The sequence below is a fragment of the Aulostomus chinensis genome, chromosome 3 (genome assembly GCF_037954235.1).
Source record: "Aulostomus chinensis isolate RoL2024-O1b breed Wild chromosome 3, RoL_Achi_v1.0, whole genome shotgun sequence".
Classification (NCBI taxonomy): Eukaryota; Metazoa; Chordata; class Actinopteri; order Syngnathiformes; family Aulostomidae; genus Aulostomus; species Aulostomus chinensis.
Genome location: NC_141322.1, coordinates 5,648,606 through 5,667,111, shown reverse-complemented (window position 1 = coordinate 5,667,111; position 18,506 = coordinate 5,648,606). Strand labels below are relative to the sequence as shown.

General features: G+C 43.3%; 1 protein-coding gene across 1 annotated transcript in view; it reads right to left on the bottom strand.

The window, feature by feature from the left end:
- Positions 1 to 18,506, bottom strand: part of lamb3 (laminin subunit beta 3) — a 19,080-nt gene extending 574 nt beyond the window's left edge. The window contains exons 1-22 of the mRNA XM_086198318.1: positions 18,431 to 18,506; positions 18,289 to 18,337; positions 15,085 to 15,239; positions 11,018 to 11,132; positions 9,000 to 9,073; positions 8,304 to 8,495; positions 7,794 to 7,857; positions 7,526 to 7,716; positions 7,251 to 7,371; positions 6,860 to 7,048; positions 5,802 to 5,957; positions 5,230 to 5,423; positions 4,597 to 4,693; positions 3,517 to 3,892; positions 3,041 to 3,201; positions 2,626 to 2,837; positions 2,249 to 2,455; positions 1,973 to 2,117; positions 1,603 to 1,810; positions 934 to 1,075; positions 662 to 838; positions 99 to 264 (exon numbers count right to left, since the gene is read on the bottom strand). Of these exons, the coding sequence (XP_086054444.1) occupies positions 99 to 264; positions 662 to 838; positions 934 to 1,075; positions 1,603 to 1,810; positions 1,973 to 2,117; positions 2,249 to 2,455; positions 2,626 to 2,837; positions 3,041 to 3,201; positions 3,517 to 3,892; positions 4,597 to 4,693; positions 5,230 to 5,423; positions 5,802 to 5,957; positions 6,860 to 7,048; positions 7,251 to 7,371; positions 7,526 to 7,716; positions 7,794 to 7,857; positions 8,304 to 8,495; positions 9,000 to 9,073; positions 11,018 to 11,132; positions 15,085 to 15,239; positions 18,289 to 18,313 (3,367 nt within the window). The 5' untranslated portion in view covers positions 18,314 to 18,337; positions 18,431 to 18,506. The remainder of the gene's footprint in view (positions 1 to 98; positions 265 to 661; positions 839 to 933; positions 1,076 to 1,602; positions 1,811 to 1,972; positions 2,118 to 2,248; positions 2,456 to 2,625; positions 2,838 to 3,040; positions 3,202 to 3,516; positions 3,893 to 4,596; positions 4,694 to 5,229; positions 5,424 to 5,801; positions 5,958 to 6,859; positions 7,049 to 7,250; positions 7,372 to 7,525; positions 7,717 to 7,793; positions 7,858 to 8,303; positions 8,496 to 8,999; positions 9,074 to 11,017; positions 11,133 to 15,084; positions 15,240 to 18,288; positions 18,338 to 18,430) is intronic.

Below are 18,506 nucleotides of genomic sequence, written 5' to 3'. Positions count from 1 at the left end.
TAAATGTGTCCGTCTCAAGACCAAGGAACGTTCTCAGTGAATGGCAATGAGAAAAGAGAAAGAACCGTGGACTTGTGTGCACGGTGCTGCTGTGTTACCTTCCATGGCTGTCAGCATGGTGTCAGTGGTGTTGGCCAGATTTCCAGCATCCTGCTTGAGCTTTGCTAGTCGATCCCCCACCGACCCCGGATCCTCCCCGCCAGGCCTAGGAGTAGGAGCCTCATTTTTCAGGCGATCCAGCTCCTTCTGCAGGGACAACAGGTCCTACAAACACACACACGATTTTAACTCTCCACAGACCTTTAAAATACAGACACAGGGATGAGCAGGGTTTTGGCTCTGACTGTTGTCTTGGCAGTGTCTAACTTTTTATTCCATTTGCATCTTCAAAGATCTGCATAAAAAGGAGCACAATGTTTTTCTGCTTTGTTTTTTTTGTAGCGGAGGGGCTGGGTTTTTCTCCTTTAGTAAATCAAATCTAAATCAAATGTAACTTGTGAATTTGTAAGTGCTATTTTAGTTTTAATCAAGCAAGTGACACGATTTAACAATAATGTTAAGTGACCATTTTGTTGAACGGTTTAAGCTCATTTTAAAGCAGCACAATGCCACTTTGGCTAAGACTACCAGTTGCTATAACATTCGCCACCTAGTCTCTGACCTCCTTTACAGTGTCTGCTTCATCCTCAGCCTTGTCTGCGTTCTGCAGTGCCTCCTGGGCTTGCTCCTCGCCATTCTGCAGCAGCTCTTTTAGCTCATCCAGTTGAGGTTTCATTGGATCCACCAGTTTTTTAACATCGTCCAGCGCCTTTTCTGCCGGGGTCAGCTGGTCTTTGGCCTGGTTGAAGAACACACCATTAAACTCGATTTCACTGATTTGAATCATGCAGATTTAAAAAAAAAACAAACTCATTTGATTTGAGTATATCCTACTTTATCCAGGTCTTTGTTCAGCTCGTCGATGAGATCCATGGTGTTCTGTAGTTTCTCGTCCAGGTCTGTCATGGAGCCCTCCGCTGTTCTAGAAATATTCAGCAGGCCATCCACGTCATCCTTCACTGCCTGTGCTGTGTCCCTGAGGATGAAAGACAGTAGTCATCAACACCAGGACAAATTAGTGCTGCTGAGAGGACAGACGAGCATTTTTGTTCTAAAATGTCTTTGTTCTGCTATTTAATAATGATAAACAGGTTTAGTAACCACTCTAAGAAACAGGAGAATATGATGCTTGTTTCATCAAGATACATTTTGTGATTAGAATGAGTTAATCTGAACCACACTTTGTAAAAAATGTATCATTATCCATGTCTGAGATCTTGAGAAGGCAATAATAGACAATGAATGACTCAATAAAGATTTCGCCTTTTATTTTTTTAATATGTCCTTGCTTTGTCCTTCCCTTTTTTTTTTCCGTTGCCCATTGCCAACTACCCAACTTCCAAGCTGTCCTGTTCCTGGGGTTGGTTGGTTGACTCACTGATGGCCTTGTCCATTTGAATAATGGATTTTCACACCATGTACACAGTTTTGTGGCTGTAACTTAGGCAGTGGCTCACACTGAGTGTGGCTCATTGTGTCAAAAACAGGAGTTTGAAGGTCTACCTTGCTTCCTGGGCTTCCTCCAACAGTTTCTTGGCTGCGTCCAGCTGCGGCTGGGCCTTATCCAGCACTGTTTTACTGTCTGGTAGATCCCCTGCCAGATCCTTAAGCTCCTCCACCTTCCTCTTCAGAGCAGCTAGGCTGAGAGGTAATTTGGCTTTCAGGATCCAGTCGCTCACCTCCTGGATCTGGGTCAGGTTGGATGTTGGATCTGGACATAGAAACAGGAAAAATTTGAGGCAAAGCAAGAAAGGAATTCCTGGCAGCATCACCTTCAGTACAGCTCAATCCTTTTTCAGTCATATTTAGCGAAAGAAAAAGAACTTCCATCCTCCTTCCATCCATCCATATTTGCACTGAAATGACCTTTTACCTGACAGGAAGTCTTTGAGCTCCTTCACAACATCACGGGTCTCTTTTAAGTCGTCTTCCAGATCGTCTTTGGCCTGCTTCATGTTGTTGGACAGCTTCTCAGTGGACTGTCTCACCTGATTGGTTTTCTCCTGTGTGTCTTGAAGCTGTGACGAATTATAATGGACTTAAATAATCTTTCATATGGTATAGTTGTAATAAAGTGATGCTGGCAGAGGTGAAACTATGCATGTGTGCGTGTGTGTGTGTGTGTGTGTGCGCGCGCGTGTGTGTATACCTTCTCTGTAGCCTCAGTGATTTTGTTGCTGAGCTTGTCCACGCCGTCCTTCACATCTTTGGCATCAGCGTCCGCCCTCTTGCTCAGAGGGAGGGCGCCCACACACTTTGCACCCTTTTCACAAGGTGGGGTTCCCTCTGGTGGACACAGGTTGTCACCCCTACACTGGAGAGGGGTGCAAGGCTCTGAACGAACACTGCCACACACCTGGAGAGAACAAAACAAAACAAGGAAACTGTTTCACAAGCATGTATGGTCACAAAGAGTGGTAATAAGAGAACCCCTGTGCCACAGAGCATTGCTGTAGGAACCAGTCAGGATATTAAGGAGCCCCCATCTGTCTCTGTTGACAGCATGAGGCCCAGCACTGTGCCTACCTGCTTGGCAACAGGAGTGAGGTCCGGTCCCGAAGCCATGCTGTTGTTTAGCTTGTCCAGATCTCTGGTGTTGCCCGGCTGTACTTCGTTCAGACGGTCTAACGTATCCTCTCTGATATCAGCTGACTCCTTCACTGTGTCTTCACTGTCGTCTACCTTCTTTTTTGCGTCTGTCGACTCATCATAGGCATTCTTGATTGTTTTGATCGCTCCTGAAAAAGGGAAACACTCAGCATGAGCTTAATTTACGGGATCATCACGTCAGAATGGGAAATTTGAAAAGTTGGTGGAGACGCTGAGGTGTTTTAGTAGTCACAGTTTCATTCTCATGAGGGGATTGTAAGTTCAAGTGAGTAAGAGCCACTTGAGAGTGTGTTGTGACAGTGTTGTAATGAGCGGAGCGTCTGTCTCTGACCTGCATCATTGGTATTGATGGTGTTCTTCATGGCATCTTTCTTGATGTTATAGTCCACGCGGAGTTTGTCCAGCAGATCTTGCAGTTTGTCCAGCTCTGACCCCAGACCAGGTTTTTTCACCAGGGGTGAAAGGTCGTCGCTAACTTTGTCCACTTGGTCCCTGTGAGACAAATGAGTGAGTTTACTTGGTTGTTGCACTCCTGACGGAATCAAACATACCCTTTGTAACTATGAAGCTCAGCTTTAGGATGCCATCAATGTGAAAGTATGCATAGTGATGTTTTTGTATCTACGTACAACAATCATATGCAGAAAAACTATTAATAAGAAAACAACGACACAAAAACACAGACATAACCTAAACCAAATCAAAACCCAGTATCAGAAAAAAACATCGTCAACAGTGAGGGAAGTTTTGTTAAAGGATGGCGAGTGAAACAAGCAGATGTGGGCTCCACCTGCAGTCCCCCCTCACCTGAATTTGTTCAGCTTGGACAGAGCATCATCAACATCTTTGATGATGCTGGGCGGAAGGGGGACGGAGTTCCGAATCTGGTTCAGTTTGGCCTCCAGGACATGGATGCGAGGCTCAAGGTTTTCAGGTTCACCAGTGCTTCCTGGATGAGGGGGGAAACTTGGGGAGAGTTTCTTCAGGGCCAAAGTGAGGGCCTGGCGCCGGGTGTCCAAGGTGAAGAAGCAGGAGGGACACGACTCACATGCAGGGAAGGAGTCACAGTATCCTCGAGAACACGAGTCACAGCGAGCCCCGGTGACACCCAGCCGACACAAACATTGTCCTGACGTCTTGTCACAAACTTCAGGAAGGGTTCCTTCAGTGTTGCACCGGCATGCTGAGGGGGAAGACACCAAAGGATCCCAATTCAAGACTAACATATAAATGCTGTTTTGAGTTAGTTCGTTAGTTAGTTAGTTAGTGAGCTACTTCTCAAGGACAGTAAGTTTCAGAGTCACAGCATCTGTTGAGACATTAACAAATGATGCCATAGTCTGTATGAAATGATTCAACTCCATTTCCCTGATCAGGCTGACCATCGTGTTGTGTGAGGTGTGAGCCTGAAACAGAATATGACGTGTGTTTGTGACTAGTCTTTCAAGTAATAGAAATCATAACATAATAATTATCATTTCTCACTTTGAAAATCACTGGGTTTGAAATAATACAAATCGTATCCACTAAAATGGTGAATAAGTGCAACTGTGAAAATTCAAATCCAGGAAATTCTTGCAGTGGTAAGTGTGGAGCTTGTTTTCTTTGGATTAGTTATAAAGTAATGCAGCGCAAAAGTTTAAAGCACAAATCTAAACATATTACATTTCATGAAATTATTATTTTGGCATTTGACCGGACTAATTTTTTTTTTTTTTTTTACAGCAGTGTATCAAAGGTTTCTTGAGGCAAAACCTTCTGAAAATTCCGCAACACACCTTCTCTGGAATGGGGTAATCCAGTACGATCAAATTGAAAATTAAATAAGACCATTTCTACAATGTTACAGATAAACAATAACTGAATTATTTAGGAGAGCTGACTCACGCTTGCAGCCCATGAGAGGGTCTCCAAATGTGTTGTCTGGGCACCCGGAACATGTTCGGCCTCCAAAGCCAGGCCTGCACTGACACTGACCTGTCAACTGGGAAAAAAATTAAACAGAAATTGATTAATATAAATACACATCAAGGATAAATCCTTGTATGGATTCTTGGCTCAGATTAAAGTAGCAGTGACAGTGCTGACAGTGTAAGATCCTGTGGTTTAACTAGAGGGAGAAGAAATCCTGCACAGCCTAACAATGAAATGACTTACCAGGTTTAAAAGCCACGTCTTTATGCCTACATCAAACTCTATCACACTCCAGAGATAAAATTCTCCTTGTGTTGCAGAGTCATAATTTGACTAATAAATTGAATTTTAAATGCTTCCGATGAGCTTTATGAGACTGTTTGTTTGAATGTTGTAATTAGATTGTAGTTACTGTGAGCAATCTGCAGAAATTTGGAATGTGCCGTCTAATTTACATTTATTAACCACATTTTCTCAAATTCAGACACTCACTAATATTTTTGGAAATCGTATTTTGCGTCATTTATGCATTGTGCTGCAGCCTTTGCCTCTGTCCCACACTAACTGTGTGAAGATCAGCAAGGGTGAGGCGGAAGGAGCTCGTACCTGGTCACAGCTGTCGCTGAGGGAATTAGTCGGGTCACAGCTGCAGGACTCACAGCGTCCTGACAGGGATGGCTGCCAGTAGCCTCTAGCACACACGTCACAGGTCTGCCCGTGGAAGTGGAAACGACAGAGACACTGGCCGGTCACGGGGTCGCAAACTTCTGACAGTGACCCGTCTGGAGAACAGGAACACTCTGAGGAAACAGGAGAAAAATGAGAGTTTGATCAGATTCACCAGACGGCTGGATGAAATTCTACACAAAAATGCAAAATTACAGGAATATTACAGGGTCAGCAATACAGAAAATGGAATATTTTACATTACACTACCATCAAAGGCAACAATCAAGATATTCTGTGACAGAATGATTGACAGTTTCAGAGAAATTAAAAAACTAGATTAGAGTGCAACCAAAGCCCCGGCACCCTCTGATTTAATCTAACCCTACAGAAAACTGTCCATAACGAGGCGCAAACATATCAGCTAACACGCACAGATGTGGATGAGCAGAAGCTCAGTAATGGAGGTTAAGTGAGACGAGTAAAGTCAAGGTGAAGTGAAGGTGACTCACTGGAGCAGCCCAGAGGGTTGGAGGCACTCAGGCCGTAGTAGCCTGCCTTACAGCGGTCACAGCGGGGGCCCTCCACGTTGGCTTTACACTGACAGGAGCCTGAGCTGTCATCACACTGGCCCCCGTTAATTGTCCCGTCAGCACTGCAGACACAACCTGACAACAACACAACAGCACACAAACATTAGATAACAAGTAGTAAACAAGAACTCACACAGTATTATAGACCAGGGGACGGATTCACAAAACCTTCTTAAGAAAAAAAAAGAACTTCTTAAGTGTCACTTTTTTCTTAAATTCAGTCTTAAGAAGGAAATAGAGGAAAAGTGATATTCTCAAAAAAGGTTCTTAAATATTTTCACAACTTTTTTCATATCTTTCGTCTTAGGAAAGTACTTAAGGAAAAAAATGGTATCCTTGAAATCAAAGTTCTTAATTATTCTTAAGTTCTTAAGTTTCAGACAACCCAGACCTGTCTTAAATTGCTTCAGTGACAAGGTGAGCCTCTAAGATCACATTTTTGTTCACCCCTTGCCCGTCTCTCAGCATCCCTCCCAACGCTGAGACCGCCTCAGCCACTTTGGCCCACCCCCTCGTCTTGTTTTCAGCAGTAACTCCCATATTATCAATTTTCCCAAGTAGTAGTTTTTTCCTTGAATTAATTTCTTCCAACATCACCTCCAGCTCCTGTTTTTCTCCCTCTCCATTGTTAACTGATGACGCTGACGTCAGCGTTCGTTGCGGTGCGTGCGATGCAGCATACACTCGTGACGTATTTTAAGAAGTTCGTAAGTAGGAAAAATAAAGAAATTCTTAAGTAGTGGGGCTGTTCCTAAGAAGATATTGAGGAATTGCACTTAAGAACTCTCTTTAGAACTTCTTAATTTTACATCTTAAGATCTTTCTTAAGAACAGATTGGTGAATCCGGCAGCAGGCTCCTTTCAACTGATTATTATTCAATATATTAATATTTTTTGATCGGTATATCACAATTTAAATGGTTTTGTCCTTAGCTGAAGATAAAAGCTTGTGCAGGGCATAACTTTGCTTGACTTACGTGTGCAAGCATCAGATTGATCCATCCGGCTACGGGGGTTCGGCTGATATCCGGGGGCGCACTGGTCACACTTGGGTCCTGTGGTGTGGTGCTGGCAACCCTCACACACACCCCCACTCCGTCGACCACTGGCCTCGTACACCGCCGGGTCAAAATGACAGCGCTGGGCGTGGTTGTTGCACTCACAGCCTGAGGAGAAGGCAGAAGGGTTAGTGCGTGTAGAGAAGAGCTAGATTGTATGCATGTAGACTTTTTGATTTTCTCCATTTCAAAAACATTCAAGCAAAAGCATCTAAAGCAAAGGTTTACGGGCCAGTCTGAAACTGATTCTATTGATTCAGGCGACTGAAATGAGCATCTGTGTCTGTCACCAGATCAGCAGTAGTCCTACGTTTGCATGTGTGAGTGTTGCTCTCCTCTGCAGGTCTCCAGGGCAGATCGTTGTAGAGGTCGTCGCAGCGCTCACAGTTGACACCGGCGGTGTTGTGCTGGCAGTCACACTGAGGGTTCACCTGCAGGGAAGCATTAAGAGGGCACACGTCAACTGCTGCTTGACTCAGGATGGGATCGGGGGAAAAAAAACAACAGTGTTTTCAAGTTAACACAAGTTTATATCACCCTGATGACCTAGAAACTAAAAATAGTTCATGAACATGTCAATCAAACCTGGACGGTGTTGGACGCAGGGTTGTTGTAGGTCGGGGGAAGACATCGGTTGGCGTGCCCATGGCACATGCAGCTGCCCATCACCTTAAACTCCTTCAGGGCATAAAACCTACTGAGAGTTCGGCCTGGTAGACGAGGAACATCGCCCAGCTCAGTCAGCTTCACCCTCAGCCCCGTTAGGCCAGACACATCTGTGGGGGGGGACAGCTGTCAGACAGTGGCCAGTGGCTGTACATTCCACCGGTCAAGATTCCTGACAGAGACTTACCTTCAATCTTTCGGCTGTCAGGAACTGGAGCATAAGCATACTGACGCAAAGGACTGAACTGGATCTGAAAAAGAGAAGATAAACTGCATTTATATTATTGTTGTTAGCGTCACAGAAAGTTTTGTTCTGATTGTGCGAACCACTCTTAACAATTCATCACCCTCTTTTTATATATTGATTTGCATCATCTTCAACCACTTTGTGGAGTATTTCCACTCAGACGGCGTAATGAGTACATTTGAAATTAACTGTTAAAAATGATTTTTTGACACAAGCAAGAAAAAAGAAAAGTGTTGATCATGAAACACTTTTCTGGAATTTGATTCCAGCCAAATGTCTGGTTTCTGCTCGACACCTCGGTTGTACTAAAGAAGTTGGTCAACTGCGTAAACACATCTGCTGCTCATAGTCATCATAATAAATTTATTTAAATTTAAAAAATGAGGCTATAATGAGTGGCTGACGAAGACTGACAACAGGCTGAAGCACACTCAGCAGAGGTGTTCTTACTGTGTGGTCTTGATATGGGTTTCCTCCAGTGGGGGGCAGAGTGTAGCAGTATGTGCGGTCCAGGGTCAGAGGTGTTGCTGTGGGGACTCCAGGAAATGATTCTTGACAGTCTGTAGCCAAGTAGAGAGCCGGCTGCCATGTCCTGCCATTATCTAGAGTCCTCTCGATGACCATGGCACTGGGACGAGGACCCTACAGACATGAGCAGGCACCATTCAGAAATACACAAGAATATAATAACAAAGTTTGGAATTGTGGATGTAAAAAAATAAGCCTAAAATTAAATATTTTTTTCAATCGATCCATTTTCTTCCACTTAAGGGTCACAGGGGGGCTGGAGCCTATCCCAACGGCTACAGGTGAGAGGCGGGGTTCACCCTGGACAGGTCACCAGTCCATGGCAGGGCCAACACATAGAGACAGACAACCATTGGCTCTCCCAGCCACGCCTACGGTCAATTTAGAGTCTGGATTAACCTGGTCCCCAATTACATGTCTTTGGACTGTGGAGTACCAGAGAGAACCCATGCAGGCACGGGGAGAACATGCAGACTCCACACAGAAAGACCCCGTGCTCCAGCCGGGACTCAAACCCAGAACCTTCTTGCTGGGAGGCCACAGTGCTGACCACTGCACCACCGTGCAGCCTTAATTATTTTTCCAACCAATACGTTTTCGAAGCAGACTATCTCTTACCTTGAAGTCCAGGACCAGGTTGTCCAGCTGGTACAGGTTGTTGAGGTCCAGCTGAAGAGTGACAGGGGTCACCTCTGCAGGACAAACAGAACGTTCCCATCAGGTACATTCCTCTCAGACAAGCGCAGTGGATTTTACAAAAGTGATAGAATTACATAGAGAACGGAAACATTACATTAATAAATAAAAATTTAAAAAATTAACGTAATGAAAAGGGCTACTTGTGTTTAAATATATTTAAAGCTGCAAAAACACAACAATGTGACGAAAGCAAATAATTAAAAAAAAAACATCCACAGAACTTTTTAGAACCTGTTCCAAAATGTTCACAATATTAATATTCCTATAGCAGAAACATGTTAATATCACGTTAGATCAGCCGAAAAAAAACACCTGAGTAGCGCAAGTCTGCATTCGGTTATCCATCTCTAATACAAAGGAGCAAGACGAGGGTCAGTGCTGGTTCAGCAGTTCTACTCCGGTCAAAGCTGAAAGACCAAAAGGTTCTGAAAAGCCACACTGAAGTGGCCACTTTTCTCCTGGACAGATAAGCTAACGTTTGCTTACTAACAAATGCAAAAGCTCAAAGTAGCAACTCCCTGACAGGTCCATGTTGTCACTGTTGGTGTGTGTAACATCAGGAAATGTAACACAATGAGATCGACCACAGAAACATAGCACAAACAGTTAGGAAATTTGTGTTTCGTAGACCATTTCTTAAAGTAACAGAGCTTCTCGGCAATACGTTATCCCGTTGGAAAGCCTGTGTAGTTCCCTTTTAGATGGTGCCACATTTGTAAGGAACATGTATTTGTGGGATGAGCAACAAAGCTGAGTGTGTGGGTTGCACCCATGAGAAATTTGTCAAATCTTCTCTGCCAATGCCAAACAGCTTGTTTTACCACGGACTCTTGTTTGGTATTAGCTGGATGGGATGATTGAAGTTTGAAGAAACAAGACATACTGGCAATTTAACAATTTATCCACTGAACAAACAGGAGCCTCAGTAGTGTGTGGAAGAGACACGCACAGCCACAACAGCCTGGCACCTCCTCCTCATGCTGGTCACCAGCCTGGTTACACACTGCTGTAGGATGGCATCTCATTCTTCAACCAGTAAACGCAGTTCCGTTGGTCACCCTGGCATGAACAGCACACCCAGGCTGATCCCACAGGTGTTCAGCGTTGTCATCTTGGAGGATAGAGTTCAGTCCCACGCTGTGGAGATGTGGGATTTCCACTGGTTGCAGAATCTCAACATCAAAATAATCTGTTTGGCATTGGCAGGGAAGATCTTGCAAGTTTTTCACGGGCACAACCCACATACTCAGATCTGCTGCTCATCCCACAAATACATGTTCCTTACAAATGTGGCACCATTTAATAGAGAAATAAACAGTTTAAGATTTATTGCCAGAAACACAGTTACAACGGATAAAAAGTAAGGAAATTTGTGTTTGGTAGATTATTTCTCTATGTTTATATTGTCTGTCACATCACCACTCCTCCTCCTTTCGTGGTTAGTTGTGTCCACCGGGTAACCAATTTTAGCACAACAAGAGTGAGGGAGACACCTACTGACCAGGAGGTGTAAAAGTTTTCCAATGCAGCTTTAATTCCTCGTTTATTTACGAGTGCATTGCTAAATGTGTAAGTCTGGTATGTCTGTGTTTGTATGCAAAGATGGTGGGTGGTCCTCATTATCAGTGCACAGCAGGATTAGAGTTTGCCTTCAAAGCTGTTGTCAGTATTCTACGTCAGACCTGGTGTTTGAGGGTCAGATGTCACAGTCTTCATCGTGCCGCATGTCTGACGATGTTAGCAGCCCGCTGGGCAGAAGGTCTGACCGATATATTTCTGTCTTTATACTTCAAGAATTTCAGTTTCCCAACCACCCCCCCCCCAAAAAAAAAACTGTCCAGGGGAGCTTCACTGAAACTCTCTTTCCTCCCTGGTAATCGCTACTGACCATCAAAAAAAGCTTAAAATTCCCTCCTCAAATGTCTGTCTTTGCCCACCTTTCCTGGACTGCCACCACCTGTCTGGTGCAGCACTTGACAGGACTTCCTTGACGGTATGGGCCAGCGGACCATTTGGGTTTGTGGAGTCACATGGGCAGCACTTCATCCTCCTCTGAGAAGAAAAAACACAAAAAAACAAAAATAAAGAACTAAATCTTTAACTGAATTCCTGCAGAGTGACACTTATAATACTGCACGAATGTATTCTGTGAGAGTTGAGTGTTTTTCAGGATCGACTTCTAAATGTTGATCAAGGTAAAAATGTTGAGTCACAGCAGAAAATCAATGTGCCACTTTGTCCCAGTTAACATCAAGACAGGATATAAACATTGTTGTCCTACTTTGAGTTTGACCTCGCTTTGGTTGGATCATCATAACCTATATAAAGTCTGACGTGATCAAACAGAAAAATTCTCCAACTTAAATTTATCAAACTTACACATTTCTGGACAAAATTCTGTCAACTTAACGATTGTGGATGTCTAATACAGCTTTAAAGGAATTATTCATCCAAAAGGTGAGTGTCTATTGACTACTGAGTCGGTCAAATCACTTTTGGGTGTCAGGTTCCATTAAAATGTCCAATGATGCAGCTGTTTTTCCACCTCTGATGAGATATGTGCTCTTAATGAAGAAGCTCAGTGTGTTTGTGAATAGCACTCTGGGCTGGAACCCTGCTCTCACCAGCCAAGTCAATATTTAGTTGCCCCCCCCAACCGCTTGTGTGCTGGCACTCTGGACATGGCTGCTCTCCCTGTAGGCAAAAGTTCTCTCTGGGTTGGTAATTGTTACAACATAAAACTTGGTGATTCTCACCCAGCTACGTGCTCCAGCTCACAGCTCTGAGGATCGTTACCTCTTTCCCAAAGAAACAAAGAAACTACATGATGAACACGTCTGAGAGAACTATCATAGAACCTTCATTGAGTCTTAACGAATGAAAGTAATATCTGAGCTCCAGTGAAGGAATTGTTGTTACTCGTAGACACAAACAGTAGCAGCAGAATGATAAAGCTGCACTGACAGAGAGCAAAGACAAAGAGAGCAGTGTTATTATATCCATGCGGACTGGGAGGGATTTGCAGGACAAAAGATCTCATAATTCAGAAAAAAATAAAGCTTAGTTGTGGTGATGCTGAAGTTTGATGTCCATGGTGCAGTTTGTTCATAGCCTTATGTTAGCTTTGTGCTAGCTGACTTTACTCTTCAAAAATCATCAAAATAGTGTTCAGGAGTGACGATGATCTAGCTGGACAAGTGTAGGTCTCATCAAATGGAATTAACCACAGAGTTTATTTTCTACAATAATCCAAAATATAATGTAACAATCTGATTAGCTTTTAGTCAAAAGAAGCCTAAAGATAAATTTATATCTCATCCTTTCTCCTGCATGATTCCATGTTAGCGAAAGTAACCACCGAGGACTCACAGTGGCCACCATATTGCAAATCTTTATGCCATGTTACAGACCCTCAAACATCCTGATTCCTTTAAGGCTTTTGGTTCAACATGCTACAAAATCAGAGAACAGTACAGGGATGTTATCATTAGCAGTGTTAGTACGATAGCTCAGAGATTGCTCAGTTTAGTCGCCATCGACAAGCTGCCTGTCAGGACTGCTCAAATACAGGTTGACTTGGCCACTAAGAGAACAAAAAAAAAAAAAAACAACTCGTAAGGACAAACAACTGGATCAGTTGTTGCATTGTGTGCTTTTTTTTTGGCAAATAGTAAATTTTATGAATAATACAGGAAAAATAGAAAGTAATGTAATATATATTTTAATTTAATTGATCAAATGGTTTCATCACTGCTGTGGGTCACAGCCTCGTCGGTCAAGTAAATCCCAGCTGATAAACTTTGACACTCTCCTCCGCAATCCTTCAACCCACAAAACGCAGCCATCCTGCTCTGACCTCTGCTATAATAACTGCATTGGATTCGCTACGAGGCCTCGCCCGCACACTCCATACATCCAATTTTCATTAATTTTCATCGTCAAGAAGTTTTATCGTATCTCAGGTGACATATATTTAACTCTCTCACACACTCAGGCCTGACAATCTCATTTTTCAATCACTGCTTCACCTCTGTCACCCCTTTATAGCGTGACAGCGAGATTCTTCTTGTCCACTCATCTGTGTACTACCTGCTAAACAGGTGAAAAGTGATTCAACGTGGAGGCTTTTTTTTTCTTCCAAGGATACAGCTTTTGGCACCATATTGTGTCACATCAAACACACACTGTTTGCATGTAGTCGCTGCCAGCAGAGTGTTACAAGACCTGAACAAGCAATTTTCTGCAGGGTAGAAAGACTGCACCAAACATTACTATCTGATTAGTAAAATAAACAAAATGTTTGTGTGCAGAAGTGCCTGCAGGGACTTCACGGTCGATGGAAACTGAATTGTTTTAATGCTGATGATCCTAAAAAATGTGTTTGTCCGGCATTTCTAATGTAGCCTGCAACATAATAAACATGCAGCAGCTTCCTGTAACTGAAAACACATTTGTGTCGGAGGAACTCCATCTCAGCCCTTCTGCCTCCCCAAGTACAAAAAAACGATGAAAAAAAACTTTTGGAGAGGAAAAGTATTTCTTTTTGTGATACAGTTTCAAGGGGTGATTTTTTCCCCCCTAATTCTTTCATAATTTAGCCATTTTTTTGCTAATTATATTCCTTTAAACAAATTCACTTGATTTTGTTCAAATAGAGCAGAAAAAAGAATTTACTTTAAAATGAGCAATAGTTACAGGAAAATGACAAAACTATTGATTATGAAATAAACGGGATCTATTCAATGGTCAGATCGATGGTGCGCTTTGTCACAAATCCACGTGTATTACAGAGGCTTTTATGGAAATGTTATAAATGTCACACATTCATAACCACATCACCATCTAATCATTTTAGTACATGGTAACAAAGCCACAAGCCAAATCAGTCATACATTATTTCAGCTGCTCGGTGATTCATAACCAACAAGCTCTGACGAGTTCATGATGACTTGGAGGTCGTGTTTGTCTTTCCTGGTAGTCATGCATGCGTGTGTGTCTGCTCCTGCCCCTCCCTGTCTGGTTTAGGTGTGGCTCAGGTGAGGAAAAAGAACAAAGTAAAAAAAAAAGTATATATTTTGTCGATCAAATGGAGAGAGGGAGAGGGCCGGAGTCCACGCCCAACACAGTTATCTCTTCCCTGAGGCAGCCTCAACACAGCGCAGGCGCGCGCGCACACACACACACACACACACACAGTGGAAGGAATGAAGGTTACGCAACCCAATCGCAGACTGAGATGTGCCTGGCTTATCCAGACCTTAACCAAGGCATTGACACCACGCCAGTTTTCCACAGTGACTTGTAACGAGAGTATTCGACTTTCACTTGTTCCTGAAAACGGGCCTCTGAATGATTCTTGAAAACAGAAAAGTTGGTTTGTTTTCAGAAACAAAGCAAATATCACATATTTTCTCTGAAATGAAGAGATAAAAGAACAAAGCAACAAGTGAACTTTGGCGTGGAGCTCTAATTTCAAAATCAGCAGGACATGCTGTAAAGGGAGGTTTGTGCTGAGTAAGCGCTCAGGTGGTCTGCTGAGAGGTTTTGCAGAATGCTGGTGTGGCAAGATGGCGGTCAAAGAGTACAGTTGCAACATGAGGTTCTGGCACTGGAACCAGACAATAGTCCAGCCAAAACCACCACAGCCTCTATCCTGCACGTCTGCCTGATCACCATGACCTTTGCACCGCTCGCTCACCTCCTGATGGTGTAAAGCCCATCAAGACATGGCGTGGACCTGGACTCCACAGTTGGCTGAGACTCTGACTGCATGTCTGCTTGGCTTGAATGACATGGCTCAGTATCAGTATTTTACCACAGATGTAGACCTTGCACAACTGCCAGTACCTTTAACCCCCCCCCCCCCCCCCTCGAGATGAATCGTCAGATTTGAAGATACGCACTGGTACTCCAGGTTTACAAAATTAAATTTTAATTATCAAGTGACATAAACTGTACTGCAATCTCTCAGAGGATCCTGGCCCTGCTGTAACGGTGCTCGTACCTGTTGGTATGGGGTACAGTAGACCTCGGAGCCAGTCATGCCGCAGGTGGATGACGCGTGGAGCTGGTTAGACCTTCCCAGGAGCAGGTCACCGCTGGGTGGGTAACAGGCCCCCCGAGAGCAGTCAGTCTGGGCCTGTGATGCTGCAGCCATGGCTGTCCAGGGGAAAAAAGTACACTGCTTTGTAACTATACTGTACAAGGTACAATTACTATATCATACACACACACACACACACACACACACACACACACACACACACACACAGTTCCTAGACCTTGCCCTTCTGACCTGTAGAATGTCTATCAGTAATATCCCACTATTGATATGTACCAACTAATAATCAATACTGAAATTTATCAACCCTTGATGATCAAACACAAGGAGGGACAGACAGATCTGGTGGCAGCTCTACTTCTACTTCCTGCTCTTCTTCTTTTCTTTTTTTTTAATTTTTGAATGTACAGTTGAGTTGTGTTCTTCTGATATTTTATTTATTTTGCATGTAAGAAAAAAGAATGACTGAATTAAAGAATTGTATTCCACTACAGCAAATTGACAACATGAGACAAGAGGATTTTTGTCTGATTCAAAAAAAATTTGTTGGAATCTTGAATTTGACTCAAAATTTAGTCCTGAAATGTGTTTAAATTCCATTGAGGTGTTTTTTTTTTGTACTTGATTTCATTTTAAAGCATTAAAATTTTTCTCTGGAGTCTGAATTTAGTACAAAGTTTGAAATTCTGGGCAGGGGGATGACACTGACCGTTAAAGGTGGGGTTGGTATTATAATCTCACTTCCTACTTCCACATGTCTTAAAAAAACAACAAGAATAACACTTTTGATACACAGCATGTGAGTATTAATACTTTCTTAAAAAGCTTAAAAAAACAAAAAAGCGTGAGCTTAAAAAAACAACAACCTCAGGTTTAAAATGCTACGTAATTATTAAGAGATGTGCTGCACATGAGAGGGCCGACCTGCTTCTTCACATAAACCTGAGGCTTCTTCAGGTGGGACTCAGGTGGGTCCAGCAGCTAATTTACTGTATTATTTATCTGATGCTTCCCTCCCACCCACTTGACACTTTTAAAATGATGTTGCCCTTTCGGGGCCAGTTTAAAAAGATGATGTGCTCCGTTTCAGATAATGCTGCGGCATAGATTTTGCCCTCAGCATCCTGAAATCCGACTGAGTTCTGTCGGTTTCTTTAAAGGAAAAATGTACATGAGTAAGTAAGGAAATTTGTTGTCTTGCCGCAAGAGCACAAAAAAGCATAGTCACACACTCGTACGTGCATAGATAGAACTGGTTCATTCAATGACTTAACAGCTGATTCAGTCTTTCTGACAGACATGAAGCCTTGCAGATATATCACCAGGTATCCATAATTTTGTGGGTCTTTTGTCAGATACATGTTTGAGGTAAATTTCCCCCTTTCTTCCTATTTCCTCTTACGGTATCATGTTTAAGAAAAGAACCCATAAGAATGTATCTGTGGATATTCTCAGTCATCCAGGTCATGGTAAGTCTCAAAAAAGCATAAAATATGGCAACTGGACGAACCTCGTGTGAGTAGAAGACGTTTCGCCCCTCATCCAAGAGGCTTCTTCAGTTCTGAATCCTGGTGGGGAACATCAGCTATATATCTACCAGGAGGGTGGTGGCAAAAAACAAAAAACAACTGGTCGTACGACCCAAAACCAATGACTCATCAGGTGTTAGTGAGAGTCGTTTGCCTGAAAACCAACCCGAAACCAATGAATCGTCAGGTGTTAGTGTGAGTCGTTGGCCTGGCTGGGCTGTCGTTACCTCTCCCAGCCCTCTCGGGAGGGTCGTTGGGTCACCTGGCTGCAGGTGAGAACGACGGCTGCTCCTCCTTGGGAGGGATCCAAGCACAGCATTGTAAGTGGGAGACAAGTGATGTCTGAGGCCTCCTCCTCTATTCAAAGATGGCCGTTCTAGTTTGACATGAATGGCTTCCTTCACACCTCTCTCAAACCACCTGTCTTCTCTGGCTAGAACGCGTACCTTGTGGTCATCAAAGGAGTGCCCCTTCTCCTTGAGATGGAGGTGGACCACTGAGTCCTGGCCTGTGGTGGTGGCTCTTCTGTGTTGTGCCATGCGTTTGTGTAGTGGCTGCTTAGTTTCCCCAATGTACAAATAAGAGCATTCCTCATTGCACTGCACTGCGTACACTACGTTGCTTTGTTTCTCCCTCGGAATTTTGTCCTTGGGATGCACAAGCTTCTGCCTCAGAGTGTTGCTGGGCTTGAAATGTACTGGGATCTGGTGGGTGTTAAAGATCCTCCTGAGTTTCTCTGAGACTCCTGCCACATAGGGGATGACAATATTGTTTCTCTTCCTGTGGCCCTCGTCTTTCGTATCTCCCCTGGGCTTTCTAGCGGTTTTGATAAAAGCCCAGTTAGGATAACCACAAGTTTGAAGAAACTAATGGGGAACTGTTTCCTGGGGTTTCCATTAGACACCAATGTTGAGTTCCCCATTAGTTTCAATGCTTACTATGCAATCTAGAAATGCCAGGCACCCACACGGATAAGTACCTCCTGTTTGATTCACACCACCCGCTGGAACAGAAACGAATCATTGGTTTTGGGTCGTATGACCAGTTGTTTTTTGTTTTTTGCCACCACCCTCCTGGTAGATATATAGCTGATGTTCCCCACCAGGATTCAGAACTGAAGAAGCCTCTTGGATGAGAGGCGAAACGTCTTCTATTCACACGAGGTTCGTCCAGTTGCCATATTTTATGCTTTTTTGAGACAACCCATAAGAAGGAGCGAAAAAAAACAAAGCAGAAGATGTACTTACAATAAAAGGAAACCTCACATACTAGCTAGAATACCCAGAACTGTACCTCTCTGGAGATTATATCTATACATTTTACAGTTTGAAAACAGAAAAACTGTAAAAGAAAAAAGAAGAGAGATCCATGACAGCAGTCAGTGTAAATACCAGGAGAGACTCCTGGAATACTTTGAGGGATAACAACACTGTCAACATGTGCCATCATGACCAGGAAGCATGCAAGCTGAAAATGAAAATCAGCTACTGCTGGATATTAAACCTGCACACCGAAAACTTCTAGTCTTTTATGGAAGTAAATACTTGTAGAAAGACTGATAATACTACATATAATATATCAAAGCAAAACAGAAAAAGAGAAAATACTGAAATCTTACCTGCAAAAAGTAAAAGTAATCTCATTTTGTGTTCCACTTCTGTGTAAATCTGGAGTAGAGGGGAAAAAATACGCACGATCAGCATTTTGCCAGCAAATGTAAATGACAAAAGACACGGAGCTGAGGTTCATGTGAGACTCACCTGGTAACTGATGCTTGTTCTGCGAAGAGTGTGTTGCTTCCAGGCTTCTCTTATAAACACAGGTCGTCTCACCTGG